The 21,788-nt window shown below is 39.4% G+C and overlaps 1 protein-coding gene across 3 annotated transcripts in view; it reads left to right on the top strand.

Moving 5' to 3' along the window:
- Positions 1 to 395: 395 nt before the first annotated feature.
- LOC114447156 (collagen alpha-1(XIX) chain) overlaps positions 396 to 21,788 on the top strand; it is an 86,631-nt gene continuing 65,238 nt past the window's right edge. For all 3 annotated transcript variants that reach the window (XM_028423268.1, XM_028423267.1, XM_028423269.1), the window contains exons 1-11: positions 396 to 557; positions 2,503 to 2,624; positions 3,078 to 3,152; positions 3,239 to 3,338; positions 7,873 to 7,996; positions 8,476 to 8,751; positions 9,177 to 9,257; positions 9,845 to 9,964; positions 10,758 to 10,820; positions 15,417 to 15,461; positions 18,317 to 18,361. In XM_028423268.1, the coding sequence (XP_028279069.1) occupies positions 2,537 to 2,624; positions 3,078 to 3,152; positions 3,239 to 3,338; positions 7,873 to 7,996; positions 8,476 to 8,751; positions 9,177 to 9,257; positions 9,845 to 9,964; positions 10,758 to 10,820; positions 15,417 to 15,461; positions 18,317 to 18,361 (1,017 nt within the window). In that variant the 5' untranslated portion in view covers positions 396 to 557; positions 2,503 to 2,536. The remainder of the gene's footprint in view (positions 558 to 2,502; positions 2,625 to 3,077; positions 3,153 to 3,238; positions 3,339 to 7,872; positions 7,997 to 8,475; positions 8,752 to 9,176; positions 9,258 to 9,844; positions 9,965 to 10,757; positions 10,821 to 15,416; positions 15,462 to 18,316; positions 18,362 to 21,788) is intronic.

Raw genomic sequence — 21,788 nt, 5'->3', positions numbered from 1 at the left:
GTCTCTGCATTAAAGCCTGCTCCTATCATATAATAAGAGTGTATTATGAGGCATTGTGTGATGAATACAGAGGTAAGACTTTGATCAAGACGAATATTATACTGTTAACACTTTTTGTTTTCTGCCTCTGTTTACTTTTAAGCTCTTTCTTACAACTAATAACACACGTTAAGCCACCTTAAAGTCAATTTTCAGGCCCTTTATTCAGAATATTTGATAAAATCACAATAGATCAAACGCTGTGTTTATTCTCGCACCTGGCTCTGTTAATAGGGGAGATTGTTTGAACTGCCGTGGGGCATTCATTTCCCCATAATGTGAAAGCTTTCAGTGCGTTGTTTGCTGAGATCTCTGTCAGTGCATTTCAGTAATAATGACAGAGTGGGAGGGCCACTCGGTGCAACTAATAAGGATCGCGATCGAGCAGGCGATCCCACTGTGACTTTTATTTCCAAGTCCTGGATTCCGGAATCGGACTGATCGTAATCACACATGGATTATGCTTTTTGCGCTGCTTTTTGTTTGTTTTTGCCTTAGAGGAAACTTTATCAGCAACTGTAAGTACTGACTGATCAAATGATTTCCACAGCAAATAAAACAAAAAGGGTTTCATGTAGAAAATAAGCGTTTCATCTGAACAGAAATGCCTTTACAGCGCGTGTCGCTTCACTTAAAGTTATTTATTTTTGTTTCACTGATGGCTTGATCAGTCTTTAACTTGTTTGCAAAGTGGGACACATGCCTTTTTAAACAGGTTATTTCTGATTTGTGTGCGCTCTGCAGTAGTAAACATGCTCCGTATTGCATCACTTGTTAACAGCAAAGTGCGAAATGTGCGGGGCAACTGACAGATTATGAGGCTGTACACAGCGTAATTATTTAAAAAAAAATATATATATATATATAAAATCATCCAGCCAATCAGCGGTCGCGCAGAGAAACACGTTTCTTTGAATATAGCAGCACTGTGTGAGTTATTACCAAGTGTCTCTGAATGAATGATGGATGCATGTTAAAGATCTGGCTTCCATTGCTGCTTTAAGCTGTGACATGTATGTGGTGATAGTTTATGATTCTAAATCGATGCTTTTAATGCAGAAGCGTGGCTCCCCCCCACCCCCAGTATAAAGTATGTGTCTTGTAAAGATGTGGAATAACTGTGACTGCAGGGTCCTGGTCCAGGCTGTGGAGCTGCGTGTAAAGCATGCATTTACAGAAATGACGGGAATAACATTACACCTTCACACAGACGCGGAATGTGATACCTCTGTAGTGCTACTTGTCTACGACCCCATGCATGGTTGAAGTTGTAAGTGGCATGCTGGTCACTTCATCTCTAAGCGCCATGATACTGTTATAGGCCTGCATACATAACTTTATCATCCAGTAGGGGGGGAGGTCTGGATTATAGACAGTGTAAGAAGATGGCAGGAGGATTTTAAGGTAATGTGCTGTGGCTGGGGTTTTAGTTGTCAGGTCAAGTTCAGAGCTCAGCTATTGTCTTCAGCTGTCTCAGTCGTGGTGGAAATGTGCAGGATTATATAGTGTTCTGTGGGATTACAGCTGTGACACAAAGCTGTCCTAAAACAGCAAATTGACTGTGTATTATGATTTAACGTTATTTTCAGAAGGGGTAATGAGAAGATCATTTAAAACAAATTTATTAGTTTATTCATATGACTAAGTTATTTTTCTTATTGTTGATTGAAGTCAGCAGTGCCTGATTCAAGCACTGAAGGAGTTTTGTTTGAGTTGGAATAGTTCTGTACTGTACTTTGGATGACTCTATCCTCAAATGTGTAATGGCACGAGAGTAATGCAGAAGATTTGGCTCGGCAGCTTGCTCAAATGGTTCAAGAGACGTGTAACTGGAGGGTTCCAGGTGACGTCCTTCATCAAGACTGTGCAGACATGCTTGCAGATCAAAACACAACAGAGTGTTGATGGAGTGAAACAAAGATCAAGGCTTTGGCATTAGGCTAATATAACAAAGACGTGTGTTGACTTCTCACACAGCTACTCTATCACAGAAACTAACCTGGATTCAGGGTATATAAACTTTTTAGATGAAGAAATTGTACATATGGCTACAAATAATTTACGTCACTTAACAAGCACAACTTTAACCTAAACAAACACAGCATTGGGCATGATGATTTTAGACATCCTTGTTCGTCACTGCACAACAGTTACTAATGAAAACTAAAGAATGAAAAACTCGTACGTGTATCCTCTTTGAATAAGGAGACTGTAGGGACATGTGTGCATGATTGAATCAGGCAGGGTGTATTATATTTTATAGCACAGGTGGGAAGCTTTCTGACTGATTTGGATGTAATACGCCATCACAGAGGCACCTGTCTGTATGTTTTAGTGCCATATAGGCCAAGTGATTGAATTTGTTGGCACATATATGTGGAAAAATGAGCACAAGGCACACACTACATTCATTATTTCAGTTTTTACTGAATTAAATTTAAAAGCCTTTCTGTTTGCACCCAGGTTTTGAAGTGGACTGCTTTCTAGCATCAGAGCCATGAATTGCTTGCTGAGATGGACTGCTTTCATTTGGACTGTGAATTCCATTCCTTACACATTTGGAATGGCAGTAAGCGAACGGATAGGTATGTGAGCGTGTTGTCCTCAACTTATTGTTGTTATTTTTAAAATAAAAACAAAAAAAAACATGTGATAATATGTCACAGTATGGGCATGTGTCACAATAAAGTAGACAAGCAGAGGTGTTAAATATTTGTATGATCCAAAGGGATAGCAGGGGATGGACAGCATATTGTAAAGTCTTTTAAGTTTGTGTGAGAAGTTTGAGATATTTGTTTAAAAATAACTTAGAATTCAGTCTTCAGTATTTTTATGATGCTGATCTGTGCTTACATCTTAAAACTGTGTCTATTCCAGTTCTCATTTAAAGTTTAAATGAAAGGTCTGAAGATTAATGGGATAAGATCTTCAAACATTTTGCTTTTATACTGAAAGAAGAAAGCACTGTGAAAATAGGACACATTGATTCATTATTGTCTCTTCTACAAATAAGTCACTGATGGCTTTTCCTCCCTCAGATGGTTCCTGTCCTCCTCTGACTGTGGAGGACTACAGGTTTTCCGATGTTTTAGATCGTCCCCTGGAAATCACAGGTATGTATGAACTTAATGCACTTTGGAGGTTTGTAAATTGGTCAACAATGGCCTGTACAGTAAACCTTTTGTGTACTTGTTTGCAGGATTTGATCTCACAGAAGCTTTTCTTCTCCGGAAGGGAACAATCACAGAAGATCTGCCGTCGTTTCGATTAGGAAACAGTCCACTGATTAAGCCAACAAAGTGAGTGTGTGTTTCTGCGTGGCATTGCTTGGGTTGTTTCTGTTCCTCCTGCATACTGCCATTACTTGTTTATGTAGTTCAGTTATTATTCTCTTGTTTAGTGCTTTGGTGAAATAAGATCATGGCTTAGGTTGAAAAGGAGACTCAGATGGCAAACTTCCACCATGTCCTGGCCCAAATGAAACATTTTACATGCACCTAATTGCAGGTTGTTGCATGCACACAGCCTGTTTTAATTACTCTGCTGTTTCTTGCAGTGAGTTCATGTGAACAGCACTGTTATGTGCAGGTTCTGTCACCTAAAAATTGAAGATCAACATTCAAGATATGTCTCGTGCTGACAATGATGAGAGTTTAAGTGGCAATTTAAAAAAAAAAATAGTTCTGTCAGTTTTGTCTGTTTGAACTGATGCAACTCAGATATAACCTGCTCAGAACAGTGGTTCCATTTGCCTTGGCTAATAAGGGCACGCAGCGAGGTGAGCTGGTAGTCAGGGAATAATTTGAACAGAATTAATATATATTGCATTTATTCTAGAATTCTCCTAAGGGCAAAAAGTGGGACATAAAGGACTGGGAAAAAGTCTGAGCACGTATAAGAAGACAGGAATATTAAAATAACTACATAAATGACACACAAAGGTGCCATTTATGGACGACCTTTATTCCCTGGTCAACCGGCAGGGCCATGACTTCACCTAATCGTTGCTGATATGATGACATAGAGGGCTTCTGATTTGACAGAATATTTCTAGAACACATTTACATTGAGTTCTATCATAAAGGACTGGTGGCATGTATGACAAAAAAAATGTGTGTATGTAAGATTGTGTGTTGTTATGTGTCCTTAGGCTGTAACAGTGAAAGAGAACACTTTGTCATTCTTCCAGGAGGGCAGGATATTTTTAGTATTTTTACATGCAACTGTAAACATTTACTGCCACTCTCTCCCTCTCGCTCTCTCTCTCTCTCTCTCCCTCTCTCTCTTTTTCTTTCTCTCTCTCTCTCTCTCTCTCTGTGTCTGTCTCTCTCTCTCTCTGGCGGGGTGAAAGAATCTTTAAGCCAGGTGATTTGTGATCTGCTTCCCTGTTCGGTCAACCAGCTGAAAATACATTTACTTCTCAGCCCCTCACTCAGTCTGCACCCATACTGCAAGAAGATGCTGCTTCTCTGTGACGCTGCTGACACTGTCATCGGTTATAGTGGCAAGACTGCGATCCGTCTCATATCCAATTATCTAAGTACTTTGACAGGTGATACTGCTGTCAGCTGAGGAGGGAAAGCGAGGGCAATTGCACGAAGCAAGAGGCCCCTCTGCCCCTGCCACAGCCACTAAAACACTGCTCACTTTACTCACAGGATATGTAGCTATAGATGCTTGATTCTCTAGTCTAGATCTGGACTGATGGTCTGTCATCTCCTTGGTGTAATACACATTATGGTGCACAGCTGACACATTCATGCAACATTTAAGGTGACAAACTTCCCTCACACATTCATCCACACAGTTAAAGTACAGCAATGCAGATGCTCACTACTATAGAAGCATTTCTCTCTTGTTTCCTGTCTCTTTATTTGCATCCTATTTCTTCTTTCTTTATTTGCATCCAGTCAGCCACAATGGACTCTAGTTTTCTTAGCAAAACAAGTAAAGAGACAGAATGCACAGTCACCTTCCTATATTTATAATTGTTTGTATTTTTCAGGTGTTTTTTAGCCTTTAGGTCTAACCAGATATAAGAAGCTGTCAGCAGTCGTTTCTCATTTTGAAATGGATATGGAATAAATGCTTGTTTTGTCGACCACAGAGTCTTATAATGTGGATGCTGAGCCATAGTGGATCAGAGTTTGTGTTTGTTTATCAATCTGTGGTTTCAGTGGTTTGTGGCAATCGTGTCAGTTAATTAATCACACTGTGTGTAGTCAATACAGTTTATCAGGTTCTCTCCTTAAATCATGAACTGTTTGTGAAGTTGTCTAGATTTTCAGAGCAGATCTGTATTATGTAACCATAGTGATATGTGAGCCTTCTATGGTAATGATAAATAATTAACACAAAACTCTGCTTATTAAGCCAGTAACACTTTTTGAACAGCATTTTTTTGCATGTGAAGAACAGCACATATACTGCTTAATGTATTTATAGGAGCAAACTGCGGTTCAGAATGTTTCTCTGCTGTTGGCGACTTGTTACTAATGATCGCGATTAGGTGTGTGTGTGCAGGGGAACGGGTATTTACTCTGGAACGACGATAACACGCAGCATGCACACTCAGTTGTCTGAAGTCTCACCACAATTAAAATATTTTTTTTCTCTCTGATCATCAGGCATTTGATTTGGTTTGATAGCTGGCAGTCTTCTGTCCTGCTGGCAGGCACAGCCCTTCTTCCACATTTCAACACAAAAGCCGTCTCATGCTGAGACAAAGTTATAGTCTTTGCTTGTATGAATATATTTAGTGTATTATCTGGTGTGATTTGTGCCTTCTTTGAACTGTTTGGAGGATTGGGTATCAGTAATAGGGATGTGAGCCAAGTGGGCTAGCATTTGAAGTTTAATTGTTTCAACTATGGTTATTTGATTCCTGCGACTCGTTTTAAAAGAATCCTCTCGGATAGGATTTCCTACAGGCCAGGACACAGAAGTGGCTTCCGCAGGATTGTCTACCAGACCGGTAGTGTTGCTGTGACATTCTGTCAAATGGTTGTCTCTGATTATACAAGGGGTGGTTGCAGCCAAGCAATATGCACAGTCAAAGGCTTGTTCCAAGAATGGTGATAGTTTCCAGAAAGCACATCCTTATAAAAATGGTATTAGCTCTGATTATAAGTCCTGCGTGCCAGGGTGTTACTCTGTGCTCTTTTGTGCCTTTCCACCTTGTAGGTACTTTGCTAGGCAGACATCCACCAGTGATTTGGCTAAAAGAACTTTTTTTATTATTACTATTATTATTATTATTAGGAATCCGCCTACTATACAATCCCAACGTGACTGGCGTTGGAAAGAGCACTTTAACACTGACTGTAATCCTTCAGGAATTTGCATTTCTTTGGATGCAAATTCTGGGACTAGTTAGAGTTAAGGTTGGCACACTCACTCACAGTATATTGTAAATGTCGTTTTGGCATTGTGTCATGGGAGCAAGAGAAATGAATGCAGATCCCTTTCATACAGCCATTATCACATACTAAAACTTGCAGAGTGAGTAGCATTTTTCTGACGAACACTTCAAACTAATTGACACCTAGGTCCAGGTTTAGCCACTTAGCCACAGAGGGCAGTCAACATGAGGTCAAGAACTTTAACCCTCTGGGCCCTCAGCTTCACCGTAGACAGACCATGTTTTGAAAGAGGAGTAGATGAAGTCACTGAAGCGTGTGAACTCCAGAGCCTTTAAAAAAAAAAAAATCCTCAGTACAGTATATTCAATAGAAATAATTATGCTTCTCAAATGTAAAATGTCACAGTTCTCTTTTTTTAATAACAATAATGTGTGTACATTTAGTACAAACAGGTAGCCTTAAAATATTCTGTGCTGAATTTATTTTAAAATTCTCACTTCCATAAATTGGCATGCCACTTTTGGTATTGAATTGCAGCTGAAATAGTCCTTTAGCCCTTGGGCAACAAATGACCTTCCCGGTCCTCAGCCTCTCACAGAAGCATTTGATTTTTCAGGAGCTTTAACTTGGTGTATTTATCATTTTAGTCATGTACCGTTTACACCCAAATCTCAAAGAATTCAGGGGACACAATAGGAGAGGGTATGAAGCTCTGAGAGAATAGGAGATGATATATTGGAGTGAAAACTAATTTCCAACCTGTCTGAGGGAACTCTCTCTCTCCTCCTCTTCCTCCCCCAGGCTGTGCTCTGCCTTCTGAATGACCTTATCATTGCATTATTATTATTTTTTGCTGATCTTGATTTATTATGTTTATGCTCTTTCACTTTTTGCTCTTAATTTCAGTCTGGAGTTGGGGCTGGGTTACACTGTTTTGAAGGATTCTTTTACATTATGTGTAAAAGGGAGCGTGTGGGTTGGGGATGAGTTAATTCATTTGAGAGTGGGGGTGATTTGAAATATGATATTGTTTTGTCCTATGCATTCTCCATTTTCTCAGCACTGCTTGTGCTGGAGAACATTTTTTTTAGTTGTGTTATTTGACTTTAGAAAGCAGCTGGACATAAGCTGTCTATAACTAACTGTGGTGTATGGTGTGTCAGTGGGGTGAAAGATGGGCTTCTGCATCTCAGAATAATCAATGTCTTGACTATATGCTTTCATTATGTGAATGACAGAGGAAGTCTGTATAAAATTCATCAAGCTAAATGGAATCAGGTTTATTTATGTGAATGTCTCTCCAGCAGGAGAATGCTGAGATGTTTTATTGATCACTGAGGTTGATTGGCTGCTGTATTGTTCTGCCAGTGAAGGCTTACTAACTAGTTTACGTTCAAGGATTTTTAAAATTTTAATGATAGAGTTAAACTGGATATTCTACAAGGATCTGATTTATTCTTATTGTTTTTAGATTAATATTTCCAAATGGGCTTTCGGGTGAGTACTCTCTTGTCTCCATCCTCCGAGTAAGAAGAACAACGAAAAAAGACCGCTGGTATCTTTGGCAGATATTTGACCAAACAGGAAGCAGTCAGGTGAGCCCAATGTTTTCTAAGGGGTGATTAATATGTTTGTGGCCGATGTCCCCTTCTACATTCACACCCTTTACCGCCTCTGGAGGACAGACCTGTCAAGATCATGAGGTGACAGTGACACCCCTTTTAGGATGGGGCCATATTTGAGTTCAACAGCCCACCTCTCCATGCTGTAAGCCTCATGGACCTCTTTCTGTGATAAGACAAAGGTAGAGGATGACTGCACAAAATTCCCATTCATATGGGGTCTGATTTGCAATTTTTGATTACTCTAAACAGAAATTCCACAAAAGTTATTAAGTGAAACCTTTGTTGAACTGCATCTGCATATAACCAGAGCTCCTCCTCCTCTTCTACTGTAAGTCACAAACGTATCGATCACCCCTTGTAAATCAGTTGCAGTATCGAACAACAACATGTTGTGATGGATGTTTTATTGCACTGAGGGTCCTGTTGTTGTTCTTTTATTTCGCCCTCAGGTGTCTGTTGTGGTTGATGGTGGTAAGAAGGTGGTGGAGTTTTCCTACCAGGGCCTGCAGAAGAACTCACTCCGCTACATGTTTAAGAGCCGTGACCTCCATGCCCTCTTTGATCGCCAGTGGCATAAGCTGAGCATTTCTGTACAGAGCAACATAGTCTCCATTTACATGGACTGCAAGCTAATAGAAAGGAGACTGACAGATGAGAGGGGCAGCATTGACCCCAGTGGGCGCACACTCATCACAACACGAGTGGAGGATGGACGACCTGTAGATGTACGTCTCATCCTAACTCTGTCTTTGTTTTAGCAAAGTGATTGAAAGATTTACTAGATTTCAGTCTTAAGCAGTGGTTTACCACTGCAATGCCAGTGCTGTTAAAAGTCATTCTAAACATGCTTGAGGGCCATAGTTTCTTAATCTGTTTAAATCCTCTGTTGTGTCAGATGCCAAAGCTTTACTATTTGTTCACCCAATGATTCTAAGTAGAAAATGGTTTAAGTAGGATTTACAGCTGACATTTGACTCTGGGTGATTGCTAACTTCAGTCAGTGGCTTTAAAGTTCTGTTCTCTTGCAGAAAACAAAACTTTTTAGAAACATATTTTTAGACAGATTATCTATTAAATATGCAGCATTATGTGATGATGAGACTTTTGTATGTTGCTATGATGATCCATTAATATTAGCTCTTTTCCACAGATTGAGCTGAGACAAATTCTCATCTACTGTGACCCTTACATGGCAGAAATGGAAAATTGCTGTGAGCTTTTGGAGCCAAAGGTAAAATGCTTTAACGTCTCCATACAGAACCAACACCTGTATTTTTATTCTAAATATAAAATACCTTTTTTAAACAACTTTAAAAAACAGGTTTACAATGTATTCTATTTCTTTATTGTAGTCCCAAATCAGAAGGTCATTGTGCATTTGATAAATGTCATGGTTTTCTGCAGTGACACACTGTCCTGACTCGCATTAACCTATGCAGTGTGATCAGACAATGAAAGTGTAACAAGGTTTTTGTCTCATCCGCAAGGACATGCGTCCCCAGATAGAAGCCCAGGACTTTCATCACAATAAAATCAATAACAGCTAATGTTACGGTTATTCCAAATGGAAAGATGACCTTTGACCCCTAGCCATTACATGTCTGCATAAGCATACTGTCATGACAGTGTTAAGTTACTCACTGGGAACTGTGACAACCTTGAAAAGGACTTGTAAGACTTACTTCTCAGCACACATAGATATAAAGTGTGGTTGTTCTTGGATGAACTGTGCTTCATAGAAGTGTTATTTTTTCCCCCCTGAAGAAAAACATACCAAAGAAAGTGTCTCTAAATGGTGAAATTTCTGTATTGATCCAGTGTGGAGGCAAGAAGACATTTAATGGGACTTCCCCTCCCCTAGTTACAGCCCAGATCCCCCAGATGCTTTCTCAGCCGCCATCACGGTCAATTGACAGATGTCACTGTCCAGCTGAAAAGGTACAATCAATCCCATCCAACAAGAGCCTCTAATTGAGTAAGTGTAATGGCTATTGTAACTGAACCAGCACGGATTCGACACCACACGACTCAATCCTTTATGGGCTCTAAACGGCCAGTTAAAAGACATATATAACACAAAGTGTTTTCCTTTGAAAGGCAGCCAAAGATTACATAGCCAAACCTCTAAAAAAAAAGAAAAAGAAAAAGTAATTCTCCCAAACACAGTGAATATGTGCCATGCAATAGATTTGTATAAAATGCAAAAATATTCCTTTTACCGCAGATATTAATGTCACACTAAAATGCAAATTGAGATCCAACAGCTTCGAGCTCAAAAAGGAGCAGATGGTACAGCTCCAAGGTAATGTCCAATTTCACAGTTACTGTACCACTTTATGATTGTAAAATTCACACAAAAAGACACAAACCAGCATTCTGAGACTGGAGCTGCACAGACAATGCTGATTAAAACGAGATTTTCGAGAAATTAGAATATGCCTAAATAATAAAGTTTTTACATTTCCAGGTAACTTTTGGCTCACTGGCTACTGTAAGTTATATAATGTACTGTGATATTCAGTTATAACTAATACGCATCCTATTGATTTACAGGTCTGAGATAAACTTTTGAACAAAAAGGAACAACACCTATACAGCTAGAGCTCTGCTTACAGTAATATCCTGTGTAATTAGTGCTGTTGCTTGTAGTTGTGCATTCTGCTTTTTGTTACATAGAACTAACTGTGATTAAATCAATATATGTATTTTTTTCAATTTTGTGTGTGCACAGGCAGACGCTGGTCTTCCAGCTGTAGTTGGACTGCCAGATCAGAAAGGAGATAAAGGAGAGAAGGTATGAACAGCTTTTTTATGATGTTGAAATATGCACACATTTGTTCTGGGCATTTATTTAAAAAAAAAACATATGCAGTAAATGTTAGAGGTGAAATATTTTCACAGTAAACCTCAATATGTTGGCAGCATCCACAGCTGATTTCCTTGTTGGTTCTTGTTTTACCCTTTGTGGCCAACTGCTGCTGGTTTTCCTGGACAGCTGCAAGGTCTAAATGTCAAGAAAGACAGCCAGTCCCTGTAGGACAAATTTCATTGTTAGAGGTAGAGGAAGCCCTCTGCAAACAAATGCCTACGCCTGGTGATATGTTATATTCTTCTTAAGTCAAGGTCCTTCAGAGAAGCTGCTGCACAGTTTCCCTCAGGCATTTTTTTTCTCCCAAATCACCAAGAAGTATGAATTGGGAAATCATACATTTGTCCAATAAATTGAAAATCAGTGTTTAAATAATGAGAGATTCATTTCGCCATGACAGCTCAATAGATGAGTAGAATTGTAAATGTGTAATCCCACAAAACTGTGGCTGCAAAATGAAAAAAAGGCATGAGGGAATCAAATACCCAGTGAAAGTTGCATCCCCCCCACCCCTCAGATAAATCACAGTTTGGAAAATGAAATCCTCCTTTCAGCTGTCTGTCCAAGGATAAAACAGGAAGGGTAAAAGGAGAATATGTTCAACTATGAATGGAATTTGCAGGGATGAACAGGTGGTGGTACCGTATGCCTGATAAGACCAGATGGGTTTTGGGGTCAGTATCCTAATTACCATTATGTAGCTGTGGGATTAAGATAGGTAGCACAACTTTTAGACTTTTGTTCCTGGAAAACCAGCCATTCCTGAAAAGCACAAAGGCAACCAATGAGTCGTTAATCATTCATACCGATAGTGGAATTTATAATTGGGATATTTTTCAGCTTTCTAGTGTACAGCGGCCCTTATTGTTACAGGGACATTATATTTGTAACACTGCACGGTTATTCTAAAATATTTCTGTATATTTTTTGTCTCCTGTTTCTTTATTAGTAGAATTTTATGATGTTATTTGGCAGCTATATGCTTTTTCAAACAACCACACATCCTAGGTTGATTGCGAATATTGTATTAAATCTGGTGGTTTAACAACAGATTGCACTAATCAGATTTGTAGATGTGTTATAATTTGCCTCTAATGATTCTTAATTGACCTAGCAGAGGTCAGCTCTCAAGCTGTAATCCGTCTGTGTATGTGCACTTGGAGTGTGGTTATAGTGCCGGTGATTAATTGCTTGCTGCTAATTAGAATGGCTATATTCAGTAGGTTAAGTGTGCATGAACCAGAAGGTAGCAGGTAGCAGGTACTGTGGCATATGTCACATTTAAAGGGACCCTGTGTGCAAATGATTTAACAATGATTTTCCAGATCACAGGCAATTCCTTTATTATCACTATTATTATTTTTATTATTATCATTTCTTCTGCAGACCACGTCCTGTGATGTGACTCAGTGGCTCAGACTGTTAACACCTGAAATCTAATTTCAGGTCCTCAACAAATCAATACCTGGCACCATTTGTTTACCTACTGAACAACAAAATTCATAACAAATCCTATTACAGGTTTGAACACTAAATCAATGAAGTTAAGGGAAAACATGGTCAGGGAGCGCACATTCAAAACTACAAGGCACTATAGTTCAAGTCTAATGGTGACATACTGCTGTGGATAAAAGAAATAAACACACACTTTTTGTAGTTGTTTCCTGTTTAGACCAACTGCACTACTTTGTTTTTAATAGTATGGTCAGAGAAATGTGTGATTAGATTACTAGAAGTCTGATAAATGTCAACTGAAAACTGAAACCTAATTAAACTACAGCATAGAGTGATGTATCTCATGGTCCAGCCTAACACAAGCAGACTTCGGTTACAGTACAGATGCCATATGCTGTCTATAAAAATACCTTTAAATAAGGTTGTTGCATTACAGATCCTGAAGCAGAGCCAGTTTGTCCTAATGAGAGTAGAAACAGTTAGTCTGTGTGCCTCAATAATGAACCCCCATATATGGAACATCATTATGTTATGTTTATATTGTATGACCTAATCTCCTAGTCTGGATTGTGGTTCATCTCCAGGGTTTTAACATAAACCCCAATCTCTTCCTCAACTTAACAATGTAGCTTGCCTACACTTAACAAAACACTTAATGTAAACTGATGGTATTAATCATAGCACCAGAACGGTGGTCAGGATCTTCTGGATGAAGTCCTGGTTTAATGGTATTTTTTCCACACCTTCTTATTTACCTATGTTGTACGGGAGACATTGAAAATCAATCTACTCTGTGATATTTGTATGAAGACATTTTGCAAAGGGTAAGAGAGTGGAGAGAATAATGGAGTAATTTTCAGACCTACTCTACATCATGTGTTCCGCCCACCTTGTGTCATGTGAGGTTCATTTTCTTCACGTCAATCTCTTAATCCCCTTGTTCATTTCCTTCATCCTTTTATACACGTGAAGTGTAATGGCGTGCTGTTGGAAGTGCATAATACAAAGACCACATGTAATTGACAGTGAACATAATAAATCTTGAGCATTTTACCTGACAATTGAAATCGGGCAGCTTCGGCTGCAGGCAGCGGTGCTTTGTGATGCCTTTAATGACTCCATGAGCGGTGACATGCTTTATTTTGCAACAAATAACTACAAATAAATCGTTGTGCTTTAACAGAGTAAATCTTGATCTGATTTAATAAAAAGTGAGTGTCACGCCAAAACAGTATACGCTGTATTTCACTGACAATAGCCAAAATAGAAGACAGCAGACTGGAGCAGTCATCATTCTGAGCACTTGAAAACAACAAAATGTTACTGATCACAGAGGGAATTTGTTTCTCATGTCTTGTGGGATTTGCAGATGTTCATGTGCTGCTACCACTGAGAGAAAAGCCGCAGAAGTAGTTTATTTTAAGCCATCTGTGCAAGTAGCACTATTACACAGTCATGTGTAGCTTCTCACTTGTTAGATCATTTAGCTCATATTGATACCTAAATATCCGAGGATGTTCCTGTGTCTATTACAATACGTAAAAAGGAGGTAACAGAGTCAAAGCAAATACTGTAAAGCTCCTGGGACTTTCAATTACAGGGAAATCTCATTCTGTCTAAGATTTAAAAAAAAATAGGAGTATACTAACAATTTAGCTTGACTTTGTAGAGATTAATCAAAGACATCTGGGCAATTAGAGCATTTAAAACACCCATAATGAGAACTGCAGGCCAATCATCGTGACCTACACAGAGGGCTTCTTGAAAAAAAAGTGTGTAGGGATTACTTTGGCTGTGTTACTCCAACAGAAAGTACTATCCCTGCATTACAGTGAGAGTTTGATGGAGGATTCTAATGCAGTGCAAAGGGATTAAACTGCTATGATTAATCCAGAATCCCTCAGGAAATTAAACAGATAAGTAGTGGGTTATAAGAATGCAGCTTACTTGAAAGGAAATCCATTTTCTATGGCCTTGCACATAAACCCTGGTATTACTAGATTTACGGCTCCTGCATGTACACGGGAAAAAAACCTAATAAATAAATAAAATTAAAAATTAAAAAAAAACACAGAGACATAATGGCAAAATTGAAACTTCTTTCCCTTTAACAATAGCCTTCATTTGTTTTGCACCATTTACAACTCTCCTGCCCTTATGACTTGTTTTCAATTAGCGGCTTCTTATTCAATTTATGCCAATTGTACCTCCAAAGTGAATTATTATAGGAATTTTATTCAAGACATTTTTTTTATTCTTTTGGGGACACTGAATTTTGATTAGCTGTCAAAACCTTCCATTGTTCCCATTATACTCATCAGTGTTAAAATATTATTAGCTTTTCTTAAAAGGGTTTTGTGTCAGTGCCTGAATAGAAAAAAAAATAATAAATGAATGAATGAAGAGCAAATGAATAACAGCACTGTGAAATACACTTACAATTCCCATATGCATCGGAGGTTTATCAGTTCTCAGAGAATGACATTAGGATTATAAGTTTCTGTCGTCTCCTATATCTAATTGTTCACATCACATGCAAGTACCTACTGTATTCTTATGCAGCAAATGTATATATAGAATTCAGAGCGAAGGGAGGAATGATGTTTAGAGCAGAGATGGCAGAACAAACCTGTTCAGTTCTAATAAACAGAGTGTCTTAATGAAGATGTGACCGCGAATAGACATCGTGTTTAATTGGATTCTTAGCTTGAAGCAAGTTCTGGTCAGTCTGTTGAATAAAACTCTACTACCTCTCTCTTGAGAATAGTGTGGACAGTTTCCTTTTCTGTTATTTTCCCTCTGTCCCTCTTTTCTTTCCCTGAGATAATGCAATTACGGAAATAGTACCGTGAACCATAGAAAGGTTTGGTTTGTGCATTCCAGTTGTTGAGAAACTGTATCCTGACCTGCAGCGACTGAGCCTCTGTGTCAGCAAGAACTTGTTGAACAGCTGTAAGAGCAGGGTCGCTGTTGAAATGACAAGCCTTCATAACGCTATTCACTAATGTGTGAACGAGAGACCTTTCACTAACGATTCTGTGTGTGTGTGTGGTTTTTTCATCACAGGGGGACACAGGGGAGGTCGGACCTCAGGGAAACCTTGGACAAAAGGTAAGTCACTCAAACCAGAAACATAATGTACACATTTGGCGTTAAAGCTGTGATTACACCAATGGCTACAACAGGCTCAGTAGGACACTTTACATATATATTTATATATTTTTTTTGTAATGGAGTTTGTTTTACAGATAAGTGATTTATAGAAGCTGCCGTTGCCCCTCCCTGAGATGATTTTATAACAGTATTAGATTGAATCGCTGGCAGCGCTGTTAGCTGACCCTGTCACAGCAACACAAAAACAAAGCAATCTCAGAATCACATTAAAACAACAAGTGGCAGCCTGGTCGCTTCTGTGTGGACGGCAGCGCTTCTGGCTCGGCCGTCGGCCACGACGGACATAGTTGGCAGTCTTCCTGGGTGGGAAGCCAGTAAGGGATCATGTCCTTGTCACTGCTCTGTAGCAACTTCTACTAGATGTTTGGGCTGTCTGTGTAGAGAGGATTGGGATCTGAGTGGGGACCTCAGTAATGCCCTCTTGATGAAGCTCTCTATTTGAGGAAACATGTAACTGTCTACACCCTCACAGAGCCAGCAGGGTCAGGAGTGACAGACATGGCATTTGAGTCCAGACATTCAAACAGGGAGAAAATTCATCAGCAGTGCTTTGAATGTTAGTTTTGTTTGGTAATTTTTTATAGTTTACTTAAAGCTTAATATTGTGATTTTACACAATTAAGTTTCTGTCAAAAAAAAAAAATCTGCACTCCTCATCACATCTTGGAAGCTATGATGGACTTATTTGCAGTCGTCGCTCACGTGACAGTAATTCAGTATCTGGCTAATGGCCACAGTTTCTGCAGTTCAAGGGCAGAGTTCTGTGACCGTGTGGAGCTCCTGTTTGGAAAAATACAGTACTGATTTTAGGTTATTTCAAATTTTATAAATTAATAATGGAATAAAATTCACCTCCATGTTTTTTAAAGCTGGACAAAAGACACGTACAGGTTGTCTTTAGTGACAAAAAGTCACATTGACAAATGCACGTGGCTCAAAGAGTTAAAATGTCCTGCACTAGTACTGTAAAATAGAGGGAGTGGGATTGTAAGGAACATAGAAACATAAAGGAAATACATTCCAAGAAAAATGTTAGTGTATCCAGTAGATATTTTATTCCATCCACGCGATCGATTGTTGCAGAGATTGTTGTAGAAGCTGTTTATGCTCAGGCAGTAAATAGGATTATTCCTGTATGTGGAAGATGACTTAATCCTGGACCTATATCCATTGAGGACGTTAAGCTCACTGTGGGGTGACTTATTTGCTCACGAACCCTGATATGTGGAATATGGACTAATGCCTAATGGCAGAGCTCTTTCCACTTGTGCTCTCTGAGATGAGGTTCAGGAGCCAGCTAAAGCTGTTTTGTTACACAAGAGTGCACAAGAAAGTCCACGTGCAAAGCAGCAGCAATAGCATTGATATTGATGCTAAACCACAGCATTGTGTCTTAGTAGTATTTTAGAGCTGTGCTCAACTTCTTGTCAATAACTGTTATTTTCTGTCTCTGAAACATTGTGTGATACCTGTTTCCTGTGGGTGTGTGTCGGTACCACTTTTGTACATGTGTTGACATATTGTATAACACACACATTTTTTCAGCCCCTTACTGGGAGAGCAACAATTCCCCACAGCTGTTGATATTATATGTGTAATGATGACAATAGTTGCCCTTGGACACTGTAATATGGCAGTTATCTTGAGCTTTTCTGGCCAGCTGGGGTCATTAAACTGTATAGGTTACACTCTAATAACAGTGCCAACATGTTCTAAGACGTCTCACACATTTTCTGGCAGAGTGCGTGGAAAGCAGAGGAAGAATCAGATAATTGTGCAAAGCCTTAAACAGCTTATATGCTGCCTACATAGACATAGACACACACAGTATATAAAGTGTGAGGTGAAATAAACCGCAACAGCAGGAAGTACCGCTGAGATTAACATTGACGGCTGTGGTCTGCGCAGTGATGCTAACCCTTCTGCATCATCAGCAGGTATCTCAGGGTCACTGGTGTTTCGCCCCTTTAGCCTGTACACCTCACCTAAGTGGGGCATGCAAGACCAGCTTGGAACCGCCTGCAGAAGGGTTCCAACTGTGGGCTCTCGTCAGCCACAGCCATCTCGAGCTGGTTTCAGCTGCTCTTATGGCCTCCTTTATTTGTTTTGACTCTTGGCCGAGTTTCTGTGAGAAAAAAACGCAGTGATGTTGCTGGGAATCTGCGGCAGCCGACCTCAATCGGGAAGATGTTGCATTTCATCCTTTGATGAGAGCTTGGTTGATCAGGTCCTGGTTGGTTTGCAGTCCTTAAAGCATGTGTGGTTTTAATAAATTAAAGTGTGTAGTAGTTTACTCTTATAAGCACAGCTGTATGTAGAAATGATTGCAATAAATAATTTGTCCTGTCATCACAACATACAGTTAATATGGAATTGATGGAGATGCTGTTTGATTTCGGACCCATGCATATAGGATGCTTTGGCTAGTAAAGTTGCAGTTCTCTTTTAGAGGCAGTCTCAAGTGGTCTTTTGTGAAACTGCAGTTTTATTGGGTTTGCTTAGTGCCCCGATGTTTCTGCCTGGTTAAGTATCATTTCAATGCTAAGACCCTCTGTATGGTTGTGTGATCCGTCTGGACATTGTAGCTACATGTGTATCAAATGGTTTTCTTGACAGCACTGTAGCTCTTTAAGTAAAAAATATTTGTCATTAACAGCTGATAAAATGTCTGAGCTACTATATTCCTCTTGAATCTTGGTTTTTTCACTCAGTAGGTGGAAAATGGAGGGAGAAAGATGACCCTTTTCAAGGGTCTTTTCTTTGCCTTTTAACTTTCAATCTTGTCATTGCAGGGGGAACTTGGATCAGAAGGGCAAAAGGGAATCGATGGCGAGAAGGTAAGTACTACTATCTCCAGCAGACATATATTCCATACATAGCACATCAACCAGATCTAGTTTCGTCAGGGAATCAATTCTTATAGGCTTTTCATTTTCTGCGTGATGCCCTGGGGGTAGGAGCAAAGCAGAGTTTACTATGTGGCTGTTTTCAGGTGCCTGTCATATCTGAAGTAGATCTAAGTGTGTTCTACCTCTGCAATGTCCTTCTGCAGTGAAATTAATTGACATGTACCCTACCATAGGCTTGGCATACTAATGGACTAAACTAATTTTTAAAATTACTGTAAGACCCTTCTATGTCATTTGAGGTTACACTTTATTGCATGCTATTAAATCTGGCTGCAGTGATTACACTAATGTATGTCATATAAACCAAAACAAAATGTACTAGTGAGTGATTGTCTTATTGCAGATACATTAGAAATAATAACATTTTTGCTTGGTAGCTATAGGCACATTTTTGTAAGTAAATGTAAGCATCGGTTGGCCCAAAATGGCACAGTCTGTATACTACAGGAAGCTGTGCAGATGGTCAGTTTAAAGTGGCTCAATAAAAAGACGTCTTTTCATCAACATCTCCCCCTTGAGTCGACAAACAGCTGCCACAGAAATCAGCCACCCTGCAGGCTGTGGACCTGTGCTCTGCTCTAACAGAGAGAAAGAAAATAAAAAAACAAGGTAACATTAGTGTGCTGAGGAAATCCAGTAGAATTGCTTTTCTGTTTCTTTAATTTCAAATTTGATAGATACATGAAATTAAAATTATTGCTTCTGTGGATAACAAACACAAAGAAGAGCTAGCCTTCTGCTGCCGTTCTGTGCAGAGAATTGATTAAGTAAGTGGATAAGCCGGAGGAAGGATCAGCTCTGACAGGATGGATTCTGTTCTCGTTGCTTACTTGATTTCCTTTCTTATCAAGCTCCATCATTTTATGCATTAGCCAGAAAGCAAAGGGATACCCTTACTAAAAGTAATTGCAACTGAGCAGTAAACCAAATAAAATTCAGAGGGAGAAAAAAAAAAGAAAGAAAGAACTGGCAGGTTACAAATTCAAGCATTAGTTTGTCCCTCCACAACCAGCATGGGTCCTTTTTGTTCTAAGGCAAGTAGCTACTGACAGCCTGAAAAGCCAGTTGACGTCATGTGCACATTTGCATATGAATGATCAAGTTTATTTACACAGACGTTTGAAGGAGAGTGAGACCACCTAACAGGAAATTGACTCCACACACATCAAAGAATGAGTGATTTGTAGTCAAAACATCACACTAACTCTATAGAAAAAGTGTGAATGCAGATGATTCCTCGGATCATGTAACATATATTTACTGATTGCTAGTGGTGCCGCAGCAATCAGAGGAAGAGAGTGACAGAGCCTGTGAATAGCACTTTTCTGTTCACTCGCTCGGTTCAGCCCGGGCTCCAGTTGACTGGACATCAGCAGTGTATGAAGTGGAAACAGCTGGAACCCTGTGTGCTGTGGAGAGACTGAGACAGCTTCCAAGTCTTTTCCAAGAGAAACAGCTCATCAAAACTTTCACAGGTCACAAGTTGATGTTATTTACTAACTTTACATGCAGCATTGAACCTGCTTTAGGGAGGGAGGGGCCATCTAACATCGTGGTTATGTTAATTTTCCGCAGCTATACAAAGGTAGCCAGGTAGTTGTATATATACAGTAGGTTTTCCATATTTGCTGGTGGCAGTTAATATAAAATGTGTAAAACATGCACACTAGTCCATATAGCTTCAGCAACCTAGCCGGTCTTTAACATATAACTGATCCATGCTGTTGTGTGTTGCTATTACACACTTTTCTGTGATGCTGGGAAATTGTCGGTTTTGGAATTTGGGCCGTCTGAACTGCACAGTGAGGTGCTACTTGGCAGAACTGGACCAAGGGTCTGCTAAGAGGTCACCCTGCTCTGCTCTGCTCTGCTTCTTCTGTGATGCAGAATGTATAGTGGGGGGGGTCAGTGACCCAGTAAACCCAGTAAACATGCTGTGGGGCGTTAAATACTTTGCGTAGCTGTTTCTAGACTAACATTTGTATGATGATGTTTTTGTCATTCTAAAAACAATAGCTGCCGCTTTCTTGGCTGCCATTTTTTTTTCAGTTTTAAAGGTGAATCGTGATCCCTCCCTTTGGGAGCCAGGATAGTGAATATCGAGTGTGAAAAGTATCCACAGAACCTTTTAATATTTACAATGCAAGTTGTGAAAGCAGTCATGCAAAATAATTGAAGATTGAGTTAGGCAAGAGATGCTTAGTTAGCAATGAAAAGAAGAGAATCAGTTCCATTAGTACTAACATCCTGCCACAAGTAAAGTGTGGCTCTGGATGTGAATATGTTTTTCTAAGGGAGTGACTTGCTTTTGATCTTTGTGCATCCCTAGGCATTTGGGCTTTCTTTGGTCACACTCACCACGCACACCCTCTAGGGATTTATTATACTGCGCTCCACTTCCTTAAGTCATTTAAAACAAAGAAAAGAAAAAGAAAAGTTGAAAAACAGAAACGGCATTGCTTCTCTGGCACTGGCTGTGTCTGTCCAGTGCTTCTGCATTAAAATGCATCATGATGGATGGATCTGAGGCGTGTTTACATACATGCAGTTATGTGATCCTGTGGTAAATACAAAATATATTCTTATAACAATTTCCCCTCAGATGCACCCTCCTGGAAAAATCTATAGAAATTCAACTACCAAAGATATTACAGTATAAATCATTCTATGCTGTGGAGGTTCATTATCAGTCTTTTCACCTGCTGTGCTGTTAACCTGATTTATTTGATTTCTTGACCTAACCCTTACATTTGAGTTAAATTAATATAATGGCAAGAGGACACTGAAATAAAAGAATTGGATGTAACCTTTCACCCTGTCTCATCGGGGAGCATCAGGCAGTGGAGGATTAATGGGTTAAAACCAGTATCTCTGCTGTTTCAGTTGGGGAGCAGATGAAGTTGAGCCTCATTGACTAAATAAGATGGCGATAAGCACCAGTTAATCTCTTACAGTAATCACTAATAAGAGACTTGAAAGTCCCAAACACATAATTTTCATTAACTAGACAACATGTGGTCAGATGTAGTTTACAATGCAGTGATATCTATGAATATTTATATGTGATTTGAACAGATAAAAGACATTTATGTGGCGTAAAAACTAACTTCTTTACTGTGACTGCTGGACACTATTACCCTGATCTGTCCTTTTACTGCAATTAGCTCATATTCCTTTTTTAAAGCCTGTATGTTATTTAAAGCTTGAGTGGATACCTGAGAAGCCAGAATTCTATGTATGAGCATGTGATCTAGTATCGTTTTCCAGATACACCTCCTATGGGACAGAAGGAGTGCACGCCGTGTTATCTAGTGGGTAATTCAAGTTACATTGGTGGATACAGGATGTTCAGCTG

The sequence above is a fragment of the Parambassis ranga genome, chromosome 15, assembly GCF_900634625.1.
Source record: "Parambassis ranga chromosome 15, fParRan2.1, whole genome shotgun sequence".
In the NCBI taxonomy this organism is placed as follows: Eukaryota; Metazoa; Chordata; class Actinopteri; family Ambassidae; genus Parambassis; species Parambassis ranga.
Note: the sequence above shows the minus strand (reverse complement) of the source record. Positions and strands in the feature narration are given on the sequence as shown.